This window comes from Plectropomus leopardus, chromosome 18 (genome assembly GCF_026936395.1).
Source record: "Plectropomus leopardus strain MGB_pleo_1.0 chromosome 18, ASM2693639v1, whole genome shotgun sequence".
Classification (NCBI taxonomy): Eukaryota; Metazoa; Chordata; class Actinopteri; order Perciformes; family Serranidae; genus Plectropomus; species Plectropomus leopardus.
In genome coordinates, this window is record NC_142193.1 from 26,677,447 (window position 1) to 26,693,444 (window position 15,998).

Sequence of the window (15,998 nt, forward strand, 5' to 3'; positions counted from 1 at the left end):
GAATTTAGCATCTTGCACATTAATAAGGCACTTTATGCCATGCAGTTTTCATTGCTACTCTTCTCTGTGTTCTTTTTTTATTTTTATTTTTTCTTGATGTTTCGATTGATTTTACCTGCTAAGGGACTTCAGATACAGATCAGCAGTCCTGCTAACTCCAGCATATTTACTAGGGCTTGACAGATTATCGGCCTAGCCAATTATCGAAGCCAATATTTATCACTTTGCCAATTATCTGTATCAGAATTTTACTTTAATGATTGCCGATAAAATGAATTAATGAAAAAGTGTGCATATTACACTCAACCAAGGCAGTCTGCGATAAATGCAAAGAAAGTATCAAAATGGGAGGAACTTTTACTTTGTAAAACCTCAGGGAGCTATTGTTATTAATTCATATGTATTAAAATTTACATTGAACATTAAGAAAAAAAGTTTCTGAGAACTTGCCATATATGATGTTGAAAGTTTCAGTTTTTAGTAAGCATTTACTAAAGACATTTAAACAGTTTTGTGTAGGAGTTTGTTATATTCCAAATGCCAAAAGAAATATTTTCATTGTATTGTAAATGCATATTAGTTCCAAATATCGGTCTCATTAAGTACTAATAATCCGTATTGGCCCTGAAAAACCAATATCGGTCGACCCCAAATATTAACATTTGTATTTTACACTGATGTTCAGCATTATGCTGTGTCCTTTTTAAATAAGCGTTAAATTAAATTAAATTTAACCCCCTTATTCCCGCACTCACCTGCTCCTGCCCCAGTATGAGCATTCCCCCGGGTCTGATGTGATGTCCGGCTGCCAGCGCGTGACCCTCGCCCCTCAGTTTTCCCCCCTGGTAGGCCTGCCAGACTCCCCCCTTCTGGCTCCAGCTCACACAGATGTGCTGCCAGCTGCCTCTGGAGAGGTTTAGAGGCAACTGCGCCACCTAGGAATGGGACAGAAAAAAGAGCAGCTCGTATAAAGGAGGTGTTTCTACACCACACACTTGAAGGTCAACAGACTGTAGCTCTACAGCAGCTCGACATCCCTCAGACATCTTATTTTTCTTTTGCTCCTGCAGCTGGCTTATAAAGTATTCCCTCAGTCCCAAAGACATGGTGCTTCCTCCAAGGACACAGAACTTTTCCTCCAGGCATCTATTACCATAATGACTTCATTGAATTATACCTAAAGCCACTGCACTGCACTCCACCACCCTGCAGTGCTGTCAAGGTGCTACATTAGTTTGCAATTTAAACACATGAATGAGGCTCTTTAGCTTGTCTGCGAAATTGGCTCTTTCACATGATGTCTTCTACTTATTTGTATGCTAATACAGCGCAATATGTCTTCTATAATGCACATTAAAATTCTAATCAAGACAAGACATACAACTGGTAGCATTTGAAAAGGTGGCTGAGCCTCGAAGAAAGCAGAAGTGAAACTCCAGGGTGACCACGGTGATAGTAAATGACTGAAACAAAAAAATATTCACACTAGTTGCTGTCAACTCCCTTACGTTATATCTATACATCATTAATACTATTAAAGGAAAGTTCTGAACAGTTAACCCTCTGTGTTTGAGATACAACAGTTTTCATCATAGCCTTGGTTTTATTTATAAAACATTTCTAAATTTGAAGAAATTTTCTGTAGTTGAACAACACAATCCCCAGAGAAATACTGGCATTGCACATTTCTGAAAACCACAGATTTGTTACATATGTGCATTATGCTATTGTTCCTTAGAGGATGTACATTAAAAATGAATGCTTCAACTTAATGTTTCAATTGATTGTTTCAACAATCCTGTGGTTAATGTGTGGCTAGGTTTAGGCACAAAGTCACTTGGTTAAGGTTTTGGTGGCACATTCCCCACTGGTGCAGCAGTGATGCCTGGCTAACCTCCTTTTTATGGCACTATCCCAAAAGGAAATGTAGGGATGTCTGGAAAAAACAACTGCTTTCTGTGGCATTATCCCGACAGAAAACGCAGCAATTCCTCGGGAAAAAAACCCTAACTGCTTTTCATGTAACTGTCTCAGCAGGAAATGCAGCAATTACTCAGTAAAAAAAACAACTGCTTTTTTGTGGCAACATCCCAGCAGGAAATGCAGCAATGTTGTGGTGAAAAACAGCCACTATTCTAGCATCATCCCGGCCGAATGTCTCTGTAAAACACATCCACATATTGTGCCACTATCACTGCAGGAAATGCAGCTACTGAGCGCTACTAAAACACCCACGTCTGGTGCATAAAAAGCTGCTGGAAAGCAACAACTCGCTAAATCACAGCCATTTTGTTGGTTGGTCTCTGAAAAGTAGTCTGCAGCTTGAGAGGCATCTCATTTAGGCATCGCCTCCACATCCCAATGACAAACGCAGCTCATATACTGTGCCCCTTTAGAAACGTTGATATGATATGGAGCTGCACTTGTATAGCCCTTCTCTTGTCTTCTACATGTCGCATTCATCCACTCACACACACATTCACACACTGGTGGTCAGGGCCATCGTATAAGGTGCCACCTGCTACTCACTTACCAATCACACACACACTCACACACCGATGGCGCAGCATCGGGAGCAATTATGGTTTAGTATCTTTCCCAAGGACACTATGACATGTCGACTGGAGGAGCCGAGGATTTAACTGCCGATCTTCCAATTAGTGGATGACCCGCCGTGGACGGCCTGCTCTACCTCTGAGCCACAGCCACTGTCTGCAAATGTAATGTATTCAAGGTTTTCAGAAATGTACAATGCCAACATTTTTTTCTCTGGTGACTGAGCTGCACTGTTACACATCATTAATACCTGCACAAACATTTTGACACAGATTGGGAAATCACATTTGATTACTAAAATATATATTTATATAGAAATAATAGTAACACACATTTTGAAGCACAAGCAAAAGTAATATATAGCACTGAATAACTGGCCTAAACAAAGTCCCGTGGAAAAAACTGAAGGGATAGAAACACTCACTTATAATGTATGATGGTTTCTTTCTTGTGAAATTTGCCTACAGTTTTTCTTTTTTTAGGGCACTTTTTTAGGGGATCTGTTATGGACATGAATGACTAAGCCCTCCGACAAGAAATGCAAAGTTAATAACAGCGACTTCATGCAGGAGCTCTGGCTTAGGGGCCCCTGAGCCCTTGAGCCCGTTTGGTAAAACACCAATACATGCACTCATTATGATGGACTCTGCAGACTCTCGAAAGTTTGTGTTTACTCAATACTACATGCTAAGAATTTAATCAATAACTTGATGACTTGATGACTCACACCATGACACAAAATCGATCACACACAAGACGTGCTCAGCTCAGTGCAGATCTACAGTAGATGCTGTTGACGGATGCGGTACCTTGTCATTGACGAGCAGCTCAGCAGGGGTATGCAGGCCCTGCAGCAGCACCACTTCGTTGGGTTGTTCTGGAACAGCATAAGACAGAGGCGTCCCGATTCCTCCCTCTGCGGGCCGCAGCCACAGGCAGATGGTGAAAGCCCGCAGCGCAGGGATGGTGTGCTTCACAACAGCGTACATGTAGTTTGTCCGAGTTGGGAAGGACAGCCTGTAGCCTTCTGGGAAAGAATGCCCTGAGACACCTGGGATGGCAGACAGCGAGCACGACAAAAAAGAAGTCATCAGAAATGCAATTAAGTCATCTATCTGGCTGGAGGATCAAAAAGATTTCCTGCTTTTTTCATTTACTGTATCTGCACTTTCTTCACATCAAAACATCTGATCAGTTTTTGAAAGCAGGGCATGAATTTCATAGTCTTTCTGATCTTTTTTTTTTTTTTACAGAAGTTAAACATAATTTATTCATCATAAAGAAACCCCATGGCTTGATTTGATTAAGAATAAAACAAAAATGAAACATCTGAGGTAACTTTTATGCCAGATTATTTCTTATCACCAGTGGCTTGAGTCATCATGAAGGCGATTCATCTCTGTCACTTTTCATTTCTTTATTATTTTGTTTACCTCTTCATTATATTTTCATTTACACCGTTATTTCTTTCTCATCCTCCTCTCTGTTAACTCCTACCTGCTTCCAGTCCTGAGATTCGGTGGTGTAGTTTATTGATGCCGCGGTCAATCTCCTGCCTGTGCTTCTCCGTCTCTCGCCTCAGGGTTTTTCTCTCTTTCTCCAGCAGCTCCACCTTCTTCTCCAGCTCCCCCTCCAAGTCCTCCATCCTCCAGGGCCTCTCGGCACCAGCTCTGTGCCCGGGATCGGACAGCCTGTTTGGGCCGCCAGACATCCCGCCTTCCTCTGGCGCTCCTGAGGTGCCGCTGTCCGTCTGGTTGTGAGGAAACGGGCCAATGTCTGACTGCAGAGGAGGGAGACAGTGGATGGAAACTAGTTCACAGTGTGGGTTTCACAGTCAAATACTGTAAAGCACTCTCTGACCCCGCTGTGATGTTTAAACATAAAGTTCTGCTCATATTGTGTATTTACTACTACTATAGCAGCGATTCTCAACGTGATGTCAGCTGCATGCCTGTGCAAGGAAAAGTTATTACGCCCAATTAATAATTGAGTTTGCTGAGACATCACATCATGCCTGGAGGCACAACGAGGGGCTGATTTAATAAGGTTTCACTACGCTGAAGTTAATGTAATGTTTTCTCCTGAAAAGCCAGGCTCAATCTATGTGAGTTTTAAAATCCTCACCAAATTTTGAAATCGGGCTTCATCATGAGAAAAAAAACATCAGATGTTCTTGTTTATAATATCAAACATGCACACTAGAGCTGGGCGATATGGCTTTTAAATAATATCACAATATTTTTAGGCTATATCGCGATACATGATATAAGCGACTATATATATTTGAAATATCCTCTAAACTAATAAATATACAATATTTTTAAATGAAGAACAGTGACAATTAAGGTAACTACTGTCATAAAATAAAGTTACATAAGCTATAATGTGCCAGTTAGTGGACTTTAGAGGTGCTAATAGGTGGACTTAGTAACTGTTGGACAGAGCCAGGCTAGCCATTTCTGCCTGTTTCTAGTCTTTACACTAAGCTAACTGGGTGCCTGCTGTAGCGGCACAGTTACTGGCCAGATACAAGAGTGGTATCAATCTTCTCATCTACTCAGCAAGAAAGTGAACAAGCATATTTCTAAAAATGTCCTTTTTTTTTAATTGTATCTCAGAGCTTCCCACAGTTTAGCTCCTACACGGAGCATAAGTATGATTTTGCAACACTGCTTGGTTTTGATTCTGTATTCTGGGTTTTACTTTTTCATGTTTTCATATTGCTCTGGAATCTCTGGTGTGACTAAAGCAGGGCGTGCACTTTAAAGCTCCTGTCGCGACAAACAATTTCACAGAGAAGACAACAAAACTATCCGATTCCAAGTGTCTCCCAGTTTTTGCGTATGAGCAGATCTTCTTTAAGCTTAGCCATCTCATGTCTGCAGGGATTTCTTCTCAATTAAGTATAGCTCAACAAAATAATTGCAAGTCAGAAAAGGCTGCCAAGAGAATCAACTATTTCAGTCAACACCAAATTGCTCGGCTCCGCTGCATAATGGTTCACTGAAATAAACACCCGAACCACCAGGGAGTGAATGTGGGAAACACAGACGCTGCAAGACTCCACAAACCAGCCCGGTGTATCTGCCAGGCATATTGTTTGACAGTGTGCAGCAGAAACACATAGACACCATTAGGGAATTAATACAAAAAAAGGTATGCACATACGGTAAAGAACAATACATAAAACCCATACAGTGTGCACAGAGCTTACCTATATTGTATAAGACAATACAGATAACTTAAGGCCATGTTTGGGTATCAATTTTCATCCCCCAATGATACATAATCGCTGGAATTTCAAATCTAATCTTCAGTTTATCCTATTTAACCCTTTGAAAGCTGAGCAAATTGGCTTGATTTCTTTTGAAAAAATAGGAGGAAGGACCAATGAACCAAAAAATTGCAAGAAAATAGTAAAAAGTACAAGAAAATTACCTGAAAATTAATGATAAAAATAACTAACTAAATAAATAAATGAAATAACAAAAACAGAAATAAAATGATTACTTCTTATCAAGGTGCTCATTGCCTTTTTCTCAACGTTTTTGAAAGAAATTACACATATTAGGGTTCAAAAGTTTAAATATTTATGAAAAAGTGAATGAAAGCAGCATAAGAAAAGTGATACTGCTCCAGGTTTCAAAAGGTAAACATGTATGTTTTCCAGTGGAGTGATCAGTCCATAGCAACACTGTAATTTAGGTATATTCTTACATTTTGCAGTAAAATCAACAACCAAATTGGCATTATCTTTAGCACATTTGCAGTAATAGTTGATGTCTTTTAGGACCGAACCCTTCATGCACCTTGCTCTGCACTTGCACACTATAATGCATTTGCTTCTTGAGTCTTGGCATTATAGGTGATCTGCTCTTAAATGTATTTGACAGTTCTGGTATCGAGCCCGGGGTTACGCTTCAAGGCAGCAGGTATTTACATGTGCAGATGTCAAACATTTCTAGGGAATAAAAATTGCAATATTCTGGGTACAAAATAAATCTAGATATGCAGAAGTGTGGAGCAGGCATCATGTCTATTCTCGAGACATGAAATACAGTTCTGCACACCTACATATACCTCACACTAACCTGACAGCCAAACTGAATGCGTCTTACATCTATGCAGAAATATCTCAACAACTATTATATAGATTGCAGTGAAATTACATTAGATATGCAAACCAGTGACTCAAAGAGGGTGATGCATCTTAATGACTAGATGATCCACTGACTCTACAGTAACCAAGAGGTTAATATCAGTGGTTCAGGCTTGGCTTTTAAACAATTACTGGATGGTATGAAATTTTGTAAACACATTTTTGTTGCTCACAGGATGAATCACAATAGCTTTTGTGATGCCTTAAAGGAACACTTCACCCACAAACCATTTGTAAATCAATTAGTCACGCTGTGCCACCTTGAATTAATAAAAAAAACTTTGTTCTTCTTGTATGCCTGCGGTGAACAAAGTATCCAAAAATGGCAAATATCCTAGATTAATTGAAGCAAACAGGGACCCCATTTAACAACAGCAGAACTATATCAAAACAGCTATTTCTAAACTTTCTCACAACTCTGGTAACATATTTAAAGTCTCAAATTCTTTGATTGATGACCTAAAAATGAATGATGCTCCCATCAGCATCAGTCTTAAGTTAAGTGTTAATGAGCCATGATGCATGCCTACATGTTAAACTAAGACGGAAAACACATACCTGCTACACATCATCATGTTAGCTTGTACCCAAAATTATAGTTTTCTCTGTTTCGCTGCCTCACTTTTTATCTTTTTGACAGCTGTGAACAGTATAGAACATTCTTCCAATAGATCTATCAATACATTACAGAGCGCTCACTATCATTGAGCCTCTGGTTATGATGGAAATCTGACTGATGTCGCAGGGAAAAAAAATCCCCAACATGCTTTCAGAGTCCATGGTACCCAGTGCAGGTATGCTGGAAATAGAAAAACCATTACGGTGACTGCACACTGCATCACGTTGCCTCACATGTTTGGATCAGATGTTGGTCAGGAGGACTTATGGTGAAGCCAGTATGCGAGTGGGAGAGAAATGGAAACGGAACACAGTTATTCGAACCCACTGGTATTCCCAGCTGTGTGCTCTTCGTGTGAATTCACGCAGGATGTAAACGCCACAGTGTGAAGTAGGCCAAGTACCTCCTCCTACACAGAAACGTGACTTGGATGGTAAAAGAAACACACTGGCTCCAGCACTGTTTTAGGTTTAACTCATATCACCCTGAGATCCGTGAAATCCAACCAGATCTGACGGTGTCACGGGAAAAATATGCTCCTGAAAAATGTAAAATTCTAGTGGCGATATGAAAAAAAAGTGTGCATGTCCACAAATAAAATGACCCGCACAGACATGGCCTACATACACCGCCACAGAGAGAGGAGTACTATACTGCAGAGGAGCACGTTCAGTCTGCGCTTTCTACAAATATAGGCAACTCATTAATTATGTATGGCATTTCTTTTGCCAAAAATGAGGTTATACATCATTCGATTCTGGTCAGACGAGAGCACGTTTCATGTTACTCTGCTACACTCTCTCCTCCTCCTCCTCCTCCTCCTGCTGCTGCTGCTGCTGCTGCTCTTTTTCTCTCCCCCTCACTTCCCTTTATCCTCATCTCTCCTCCCCCTCTCCGCTCCCCCTGCTTTTCTCTGTTTCGCTGCCTCACTTTTCATCTCCGTCTTTCTTTTAACTTTAAATCTCAATCTGTTTTCTTGGCCTGGCAACTTAGCCCGCTCGCCAAAGCAATCTATTCATGTATTATTAAAGGCTTTCACAGATGACAAGTTATGATTAGAAAAATATAAAAATCAATAAATACTGACGTTATCAGCAGTTAACATCATTTAAGACTGAATCATGTGATAATTGCTGATGCTGGGTAATATATCCATTTTATGATATGAGACTAGGGCTGCACAGTTCCTCGAAATATGATCAAAATTGCAATATGACCAAGTGCAGTATCCAAATCACAGGAATGGTGAAGTTTTTGATAAATAATGTATTAAGATATCTCTATAAATGAAGCACTGTGGTGCTACAGAGATGCCCCAGCTTACGAATCATATTCCAGACGAAAGAGAGCATGCTTGTGTGGTACAGAACACAGCAAAAGTGTCATCGTTTGATATTTTTTCAGTGAAAACTTAATTACATTTCCCACAAAAATCGCAACTCATCTCCCAACTGCAATATATATATATATATATATGTATATATATATATATATATATATATGTATATGTATATATATATATATATATATATATATATATATATATATATATATATATATATATATATATATATATATATACATATATGTATATATATATATATATATATATATATATATATATATATATATATATATATATATATATATATATATGTATATATATATATATATATACATACACCTATGCGATTTTTGTGGGAATTGTGATACTCACCCCTAAAATTGTTAAAATATTGATAAATAATAAATATCACCCAGCACTAGTTAAGTTCAGATCATTCAGTTGACTAAATATTGATGCTATCAGCAATTAACATCATTCAAATTTGAATCAGGTGATAATTGTTCATGTTTTAATAAAGGCTGGACAAAACATTGATATCAAGATATGAGACTAGATTTTGGATGTCAAAATATTAGGCTACAGTAAAGGGATGAAATTTTCTGAACTTACCAGTCCTTTTGCCTTTACCCACTTAGTCATTATATCAACAATACTGATGATTATTTATCAAAAATCTCAGTAAATATTTTGTGAAAGCAAGAAAAGTCTATCTATGATATATTCACAATCATGAAATTGGTGGATTTTGTCAAAAATATTGTCATATTTGATTTTCTCCATATCATCCAGCCCTTGTTGTCAGGGGTGAGAATCACCAGAGGTCCCCCGATACGATATAATCACGATACTTTACTAACTATACAATGTTTTTGTGATTTTAAATATGTTGCAATAAGCTGTGTATTGCGATAACATAAACTGATATATTTCGCGATTTATTGCCCTATTTTCTACTGTTAGTTATATCCCCAATGAAAACTTTTGTCAACATCTGTTTTATCCAATAAATACTTGGCATCTGTACATTGATACAAATCTGCCACGCAAAATATAGCAATACTAAGCTGTGTAATTTTTCCCTAGCCCCTGCAAGTTGTATGCAGAGAAAAAGTTAGGGATTTTGTTCCCTTATCTGGCTGCTAATATCCAATATCATGCACACAAAGCTTTTTGGACAACTCACTTGTTCTCATTCAAAATTTAAAAGCCTTGCTTTCATCAACCACTCATGCATGCCCAGGAACCTTAAAAGGGACTATAGGAGTCAAGAAGAGACAAATATAGCCACGTACGCTGACTCAGATCATCACTTAATACAGCAAAATGTAGCTAGAAAAACAGGAAGATGACTGGCTGCTCTGTATAATTAAAAATAGGTCAAAAACTTGTGGTGGGTGCTCATGGAAAATGGGAAACAACATGATAAACAGGAGGTGAAACAATGAACTCTTAAAATGTGGGGAAAGAGGAATCAAATTAATTTAGCTACTACAATGAAGGCTTTTTCATGTAATTCCTCCTCGTTTACCAAATTTTTGAGTCCCTGGTTTTCCTTCTTGTTTAAAATGTATCTAGAGTTACAGTTATAGTACACATTAATATTCAAAGCTGATATCAGACCATAAACTCTATTCTATGTGAATCTTATAATAGAGAGATCCCTTTTTATGTCCTATCATGGGAGCAAAGCCTGCTCTCTGGGATTCGTTGGACTGTTTTAGCTGCATGCAGATGATTTATGTGATTTTCTGCACACTCTACTTACCTCCAGTTTCTCTATACGGTCTTTGAGCTGAGTGATCGCCTGCTCCAGTTCATCCACAGCCCTAACAGTGAGCAGGTGGGCACCGTCGGGCGTCGAGCCCGGGCTGTCCCGCACCATGATCCGCTCCAGGTGCGCCTCCTCCGACGCGCTTTTGCCCCCCCACAGGCCCGCGGCGCTCCCGCGTCTGTCCGCGCTGCCCCTGCCGTCCAGTCCCTTCTCGCACTCGGACAGTTTCCCCGTCAGCTCCCGGATGGTCCGCTGGTCTGTTAAGATCTGGTCCTTCTGCTGCAGAACGGTCTGCCGGAGCTCCTCCGCGGTGGTGCGGAGGTAGCCCCAATCTTCCCCCGCGTACAGCGACGGGTCATCCGCTTGTTGCTGAAAGTTTTTCGGGTTGCACTCCCCGGCGGGGATCGGCGTGCAGATGAGTCGACTAACCGACGGGTCGTGCCCGGTGAGTCCGGTGACCCCGTCCAGCCCGCTGAGCCCGATGTTGAAGGTGGGCGCTTCTGAATCGGGTGTTTCAGAACCGTGGAGAGCGCCCAGAGATCCGACCCGGGCCACGGAGCCCGCTGCAGCGGGGCTCTGCGCCACCGCGTCCGGATACAGCGAGTGATTGTCGGTTGCTGGTTGCTGTTGTGCCGCGGCAGCCCGGGAGGATCCGGTGTGGACGGCTGCGATGATGCAGATAACCGCTCCGATGAAGGCCACCATCCCGGCGGCCAAGATGATAACAATGAACTTCAGGGTGGCGGCGGGGGCGATCGATTATTAGAAAAATCTAATAATAAAAAAACACGGACTCTGTAAGAAACTAAAAGCTCCAAAACAACAAAAGTATCAAATTATTTTCATGTATGTAAGCAGAGAAAAAATGCTCCCCACTTTTCCTCTTTTCCTCAAGAACAGGCGATTAGAAAATGAGAGTTCCGCAACATAATTGAGTCAACACAAAACATCAGAGGCAGACAGACTGTGATACACCTCCTCCCCCTGTCCAGCGCGCATGTCCTCAGTATTCAGGCAGAATTCAGCGTGTTAATACTGAAGCAGAGAGAGAGACAGAGAGAGAGAGAGAGAAGAGAGAGACAGAGAGAGAGAGACACACACACACACACACACACACACACACACACACACACACACACACACACACACACACAGATCCATACACTATAGCACATTCTTCGTACATTTTGTCTCTTTCCTGCAGCCTAGAGCAAACTTTTCCAGCAACTGTAATCCATGCATTTTAAAACTGAAGACTGGTGATACAGATATCAAACATTTAACATCAGATTTTCTATCAAACAGATGATGTGGGATGTGCTTAAAGTCATGAATGCATTTAGTGGGGTAGCAAAAAAATGAAATATAATATAATACGTTTCCTTGATTGTATTAATCACCAGAAAATGAAATTTATGTGTTATTGTTACCTTAGAATGAGCTATTTATATCTACATAGGGTGCAGGAGCTCCTCTATGGAAATCGCCATAATGCACTGGCAGGTTTATCCATTGGCATGGATAAGCCGAGCACCGGCTCCAGATAGGGCTATTCATGTTTTTGCGTCAGCCACTGCAGTTAGCAGCATCTCTGGGAAAAGCAGCGTTGAAAAAAACACGTATTTTTTAAAATGTAAACTGCTTTTGTCAGTGTTTTTACCAGTATTAACAACCTCATCCATTTTATTTGGAGGGAAAGACACTTCTACTGTTCAGCTCCTCATAAAAACCTCCTGAATGTTTGGATCTTAAATTATCATAGAAAAGTGATGAGCACACATTATCAGGTGTGACCTTTCTCTGACATGCCAAACAGTGTAGCAGAAACAGAGATTTGTAACGTGAAACTACTTTATTCTGCATTTTTAGCGGTTTTAATCACCTGGTTAGCTTGTTTTGGAGAAGAAGAGACCTCTGCTGATAACTCGGCTATCGGTAAAATCCTTTTGAACAATAAACAATATAGTAATCCTAACTGGGAGAAGTTTCAGCTGGTTGCAATCTGCAGTCCTCACCACTAAATGCCACTAAATCTTTTACACTTTTATGACTTTTCCTTTTCCTCAAGCTTACAGTGCAGTTGCGGTCTAAACTGGATGTATCCTGCATGCATAACATTCTCTGTTACATCAGGAAATTGTTTTTTCCTCCCTTCGGCTTAATATTTTCCTGCTCAGCAACACATTACAGTCCTACTATAATGCGATGTGTAGATGGTCATGAATCAGCCTCAAGGCTCCCGACGGAGCAGCTCCGCACCAGCACAGATGACAGAATGATGGCCCTAGCGGGCGTTTATGTGTGTGTGGGTTGCAGGGCAAGATTATTAGCGAGTTTCATTAATGCTTGCAAGTAAAAATACATTTTAATCTCAGTGTGATGCCTATGCGTACACACACATACACACACACACACACACACAAGCATATAATTAAGAAATATATTAATGACAGAGCCCGAGTGACAGAGGGAACATTAAACACACGCACACAACGACAGGTGTGAGAAAACCCCTCAGCCGTGTGTATAAAATGAGTGTGTGATGTGCATTCTCACACAAGTATTAAGGGGGATTTAAGCTAAGACTTCTCAAAGTCGCAGGTGCTGAAAGCTAGATGGGTGAGTGAGACGGCGTGAGACACGTCTGCAGCAGAAAATAGCTCCAGCTCTGCGTCTCCTCTGAACACTAGAATAGTAAAGTAGATTGTTAAGTACTCCTGTAGAGACGGGGACGAGAGGCTGGGAAAAGTGAATACAAAACAATCACTCCTCACACATAAGTGAGAATGATGTCTGAGCTCCACACATTTGTATTCAGTGCATACACTAAATGTCACTAGTGGCATTTTGGGGTGTAAATAGCTTTGCAGCAGTAGTGTGGGTTCTTATTGTAGTCATTTCCCCTTGTGCTTGTCACTATGTTACACCTAATGATGATCGTAGCAATGCTTGTTTGTTATTTTAAATTTTAGGATGATGAGGGTGTAAACACCGGCTCTGTGCAGGAAAGCATTTGGGGATTTAAGTATAATATATTTTTTTTCATGGAACTAAATGTTCCAACACTGCAGCATTTTCAGCCCACTGAGTCAGAGCTGTATTATAGGGAGTATGAGTGCATTAAAAAAGGCCAGTGTGGGTGAAGCATTGTGGACACTGCTGCCCTGTTAATGATGAAAATACACTGCTGATCTGTTATGTCTATGAAAGCCTCTGCGAGACGCTGCGGCCAGCAAGTCTGAGCTCGATTTATCATCTGAGTCACCCATGACCTTTTTGTTGTGCGCTGCAAAAATATCAGAGCTTTAAAAGTTTCTTTTGTTTGGAATTTTTCATTCCGTTAATGCACTTTTTTCCCCAAAAGGTTTTATCCATAATCTTGGGGATTTGGTCAGAACTACTCAGTTACTGGAAATCTATTCTTTGTCTTTGTAAATTAATGACTTTACGTCTTTATGGAGATGGATACTGAGCTGAAAACAAGATGAACTCTTGCAATGAAATCAATTTTTTATACAAAAGCTTTTTAGTGTCATTGTTTTGAAAGTCAGTGTTGTTTTTTTCTATTTTCTGTTGCATTTTATACATCCTCTGAAGTATCTGCTGATTGATTTAATGACTTGTTAAACTCTTTGAAACCTGAGCAAACCGGCTTGGTTTCTTTCAAATGCATGGGGAGATGGTGACAAGCGACTTTAAAAGATATGGCCCAAAACTTAGCAAGAAATAAGTTGGAAGTTACAAGAAAATCATATAAAAATAAGCACAAAAAAGGAAAAAACAAACTTGCAAACAAAAGCAACAAAATAACCTAAAAAAGTGCTGAAAAATATAATTTTTCTATTTTTTTCCTGGAAGATTATTTTAAATATATAATCAAAAGAATAATTTAATATAGTTGTCTGGACAATGATAATTAGATATTTTTTTTGAAAATATCTAATTATCACCAGCTAATTTTCAGATCATTTCCTTGTCACCTTTTACACATTTTTTTGTAGCTTGCTTTTAAAGGAAATCCAATCTGCTCAGGTTTCAAAGGGCTCAGCGACCTCCTCCACCACTGATGATTAGATAATATTTCATATGTTACGATCAATACTCAATATTTGCGCTAAATTATTTATATATGTCAGATTCTTATGTAACAAAGTGTTAGTGTGCAGAGGGAGTGTTTGCACTAACACATGAAATATTGAACCAAAGTTATTACTTTATGAAGAAAAGAGAGGAAACGAGAGAACAAGAAAGAGATTAAATAAGTGTGTTATGACGCTGTTTTAAATTCAAGTCATGTGTCCAGTTAGTTTATGGTGCCATCTAGTGTGCGAGTCTCTCTCACTCGCTCTCTCTGCCGGTGATGTATTACACTATAAACAATTAACCTGCATGTTTCCCAGTGTACATCTTTGCTTCCTGTCTGGATTTCCCTGCAGACGTGCATCAGATAGGATAAAATACAACCAGGTCTCTCACCACATCATCCTACGTTCATTCACAAAAGAAAAACATCATCCATGTGACACCTGCTCGTCTCCTCCAGGAGTTCACGGAGAGTTCACCGACTGTGACATGTCACGCAAAGAACAAATCTGTGGTTTGAGAATAATAAATCCATCAGAGCTGTGGGTCGACTGCAGCTCACGGCTGTTTGCGTTTCAGCTCAGCAACAGGCCCAATGCCAAAATATGATGGTTGAAGTAAAAAAAGAAATCAATAACTTCTCTTCTCTCATCTGGGGTTTTGATCAAATATTACAGAGCAACTCTCTCTCCTGTCTTTTTTTGTTTTTCAGGGGGTTATAGGTGGAAGAAGTGTGTTTTCTCTTAGTAATTTCCTTCTGGTTTAGTGACAAAATACTGAGACTTTTGCAAAAGAGAAAATGATTACCAATGATCGAGACACATGCAATAAATGTTTTATTAAATTTGTGTATTTTGCAGAAAAAATGTGGGAAGACCGCTGATTCTGTTTGCTCTGTACAGTCAGTTGGATTTTGATCTGCGGTGATTAAAAAGTATAAGGATTATAGGATTTTTAGCACATATGTCACTGAATTCTGCATTAACCAATCAAAAATGAGAAATACAGTGATATTACTGTATTAAAGGATTGGGATCACGGATTTCAAAATATGCTCAAATTACATGTACACTTTGTGATATTTTAATATTTAGTCATTCAAGTCAATTTCCTTTACATAGCCCAAAATCACAAATTTGTCTCATTCATTTTAGTACAAAAAAGTGTAACTATAGATAGAGATATTACAGATACAAGTAGGCCTTGTTCTGATTTAGTGGCTCTCCATTAGCTTAGAAAAGGACTTCTAAAGAAAAAGAGGAAATTATAGTTGCTATAGTTGTAAGTTATTTTTAGGCTCTTCGGTCTCCATAGCAAAACTACTTTTCATGCACAACAACTTATTGAAAATCAGGTTGGACACACTGAAACATCTTTGGGTGTACACACAGTGTTTGAAGAACAGATATCAAAGGATAAGGCTGGTGATATTCTGTATTTTCCAGCAAGAAATCCCACAAAA

At 39.6% G+C, this 15,998-nt stretch overlaps 1 protein-coding gene across 1 annotated transcript in view; it reads right to left on the minus strand.

Annotated features, from left to right (window-relative positions):
- The window catches only part of nptxra (neuronal pentraxin receptor a), a 28,823-nt gene that overhangs the window by 4,957 nt on the left and 7,868 nt on the right, over nucleotides 1–15,998 (minus strand). Inside the window, exons 3-6 of the mRNA XM_042504450.2 lie at nucleotides 10,448–11,225; nucleotides 4,054–4,336; nucleotides 3,366–3,607; nucleotides 756–935 (exon numbers count right to left, since the gene is read on the minus strand). Coding sequence (XP_042360384.2) covers nucleotides 756–935; nucleotides 3,366–3,607; nucleotides 4,054–4,336; nucleotides 10,448–11,158 — 1,416 coding nt within the window. The 5' untranslated portion in view covers nucleotides 11,159–11,225. The remainder of the gene's footprint in view (nucleotides 1–755; nucleotides 936–3,365; nucleotides 3,608–4,053; nucleotides 4,337–10,447; nucleotides 11,226–15,998) is intronic.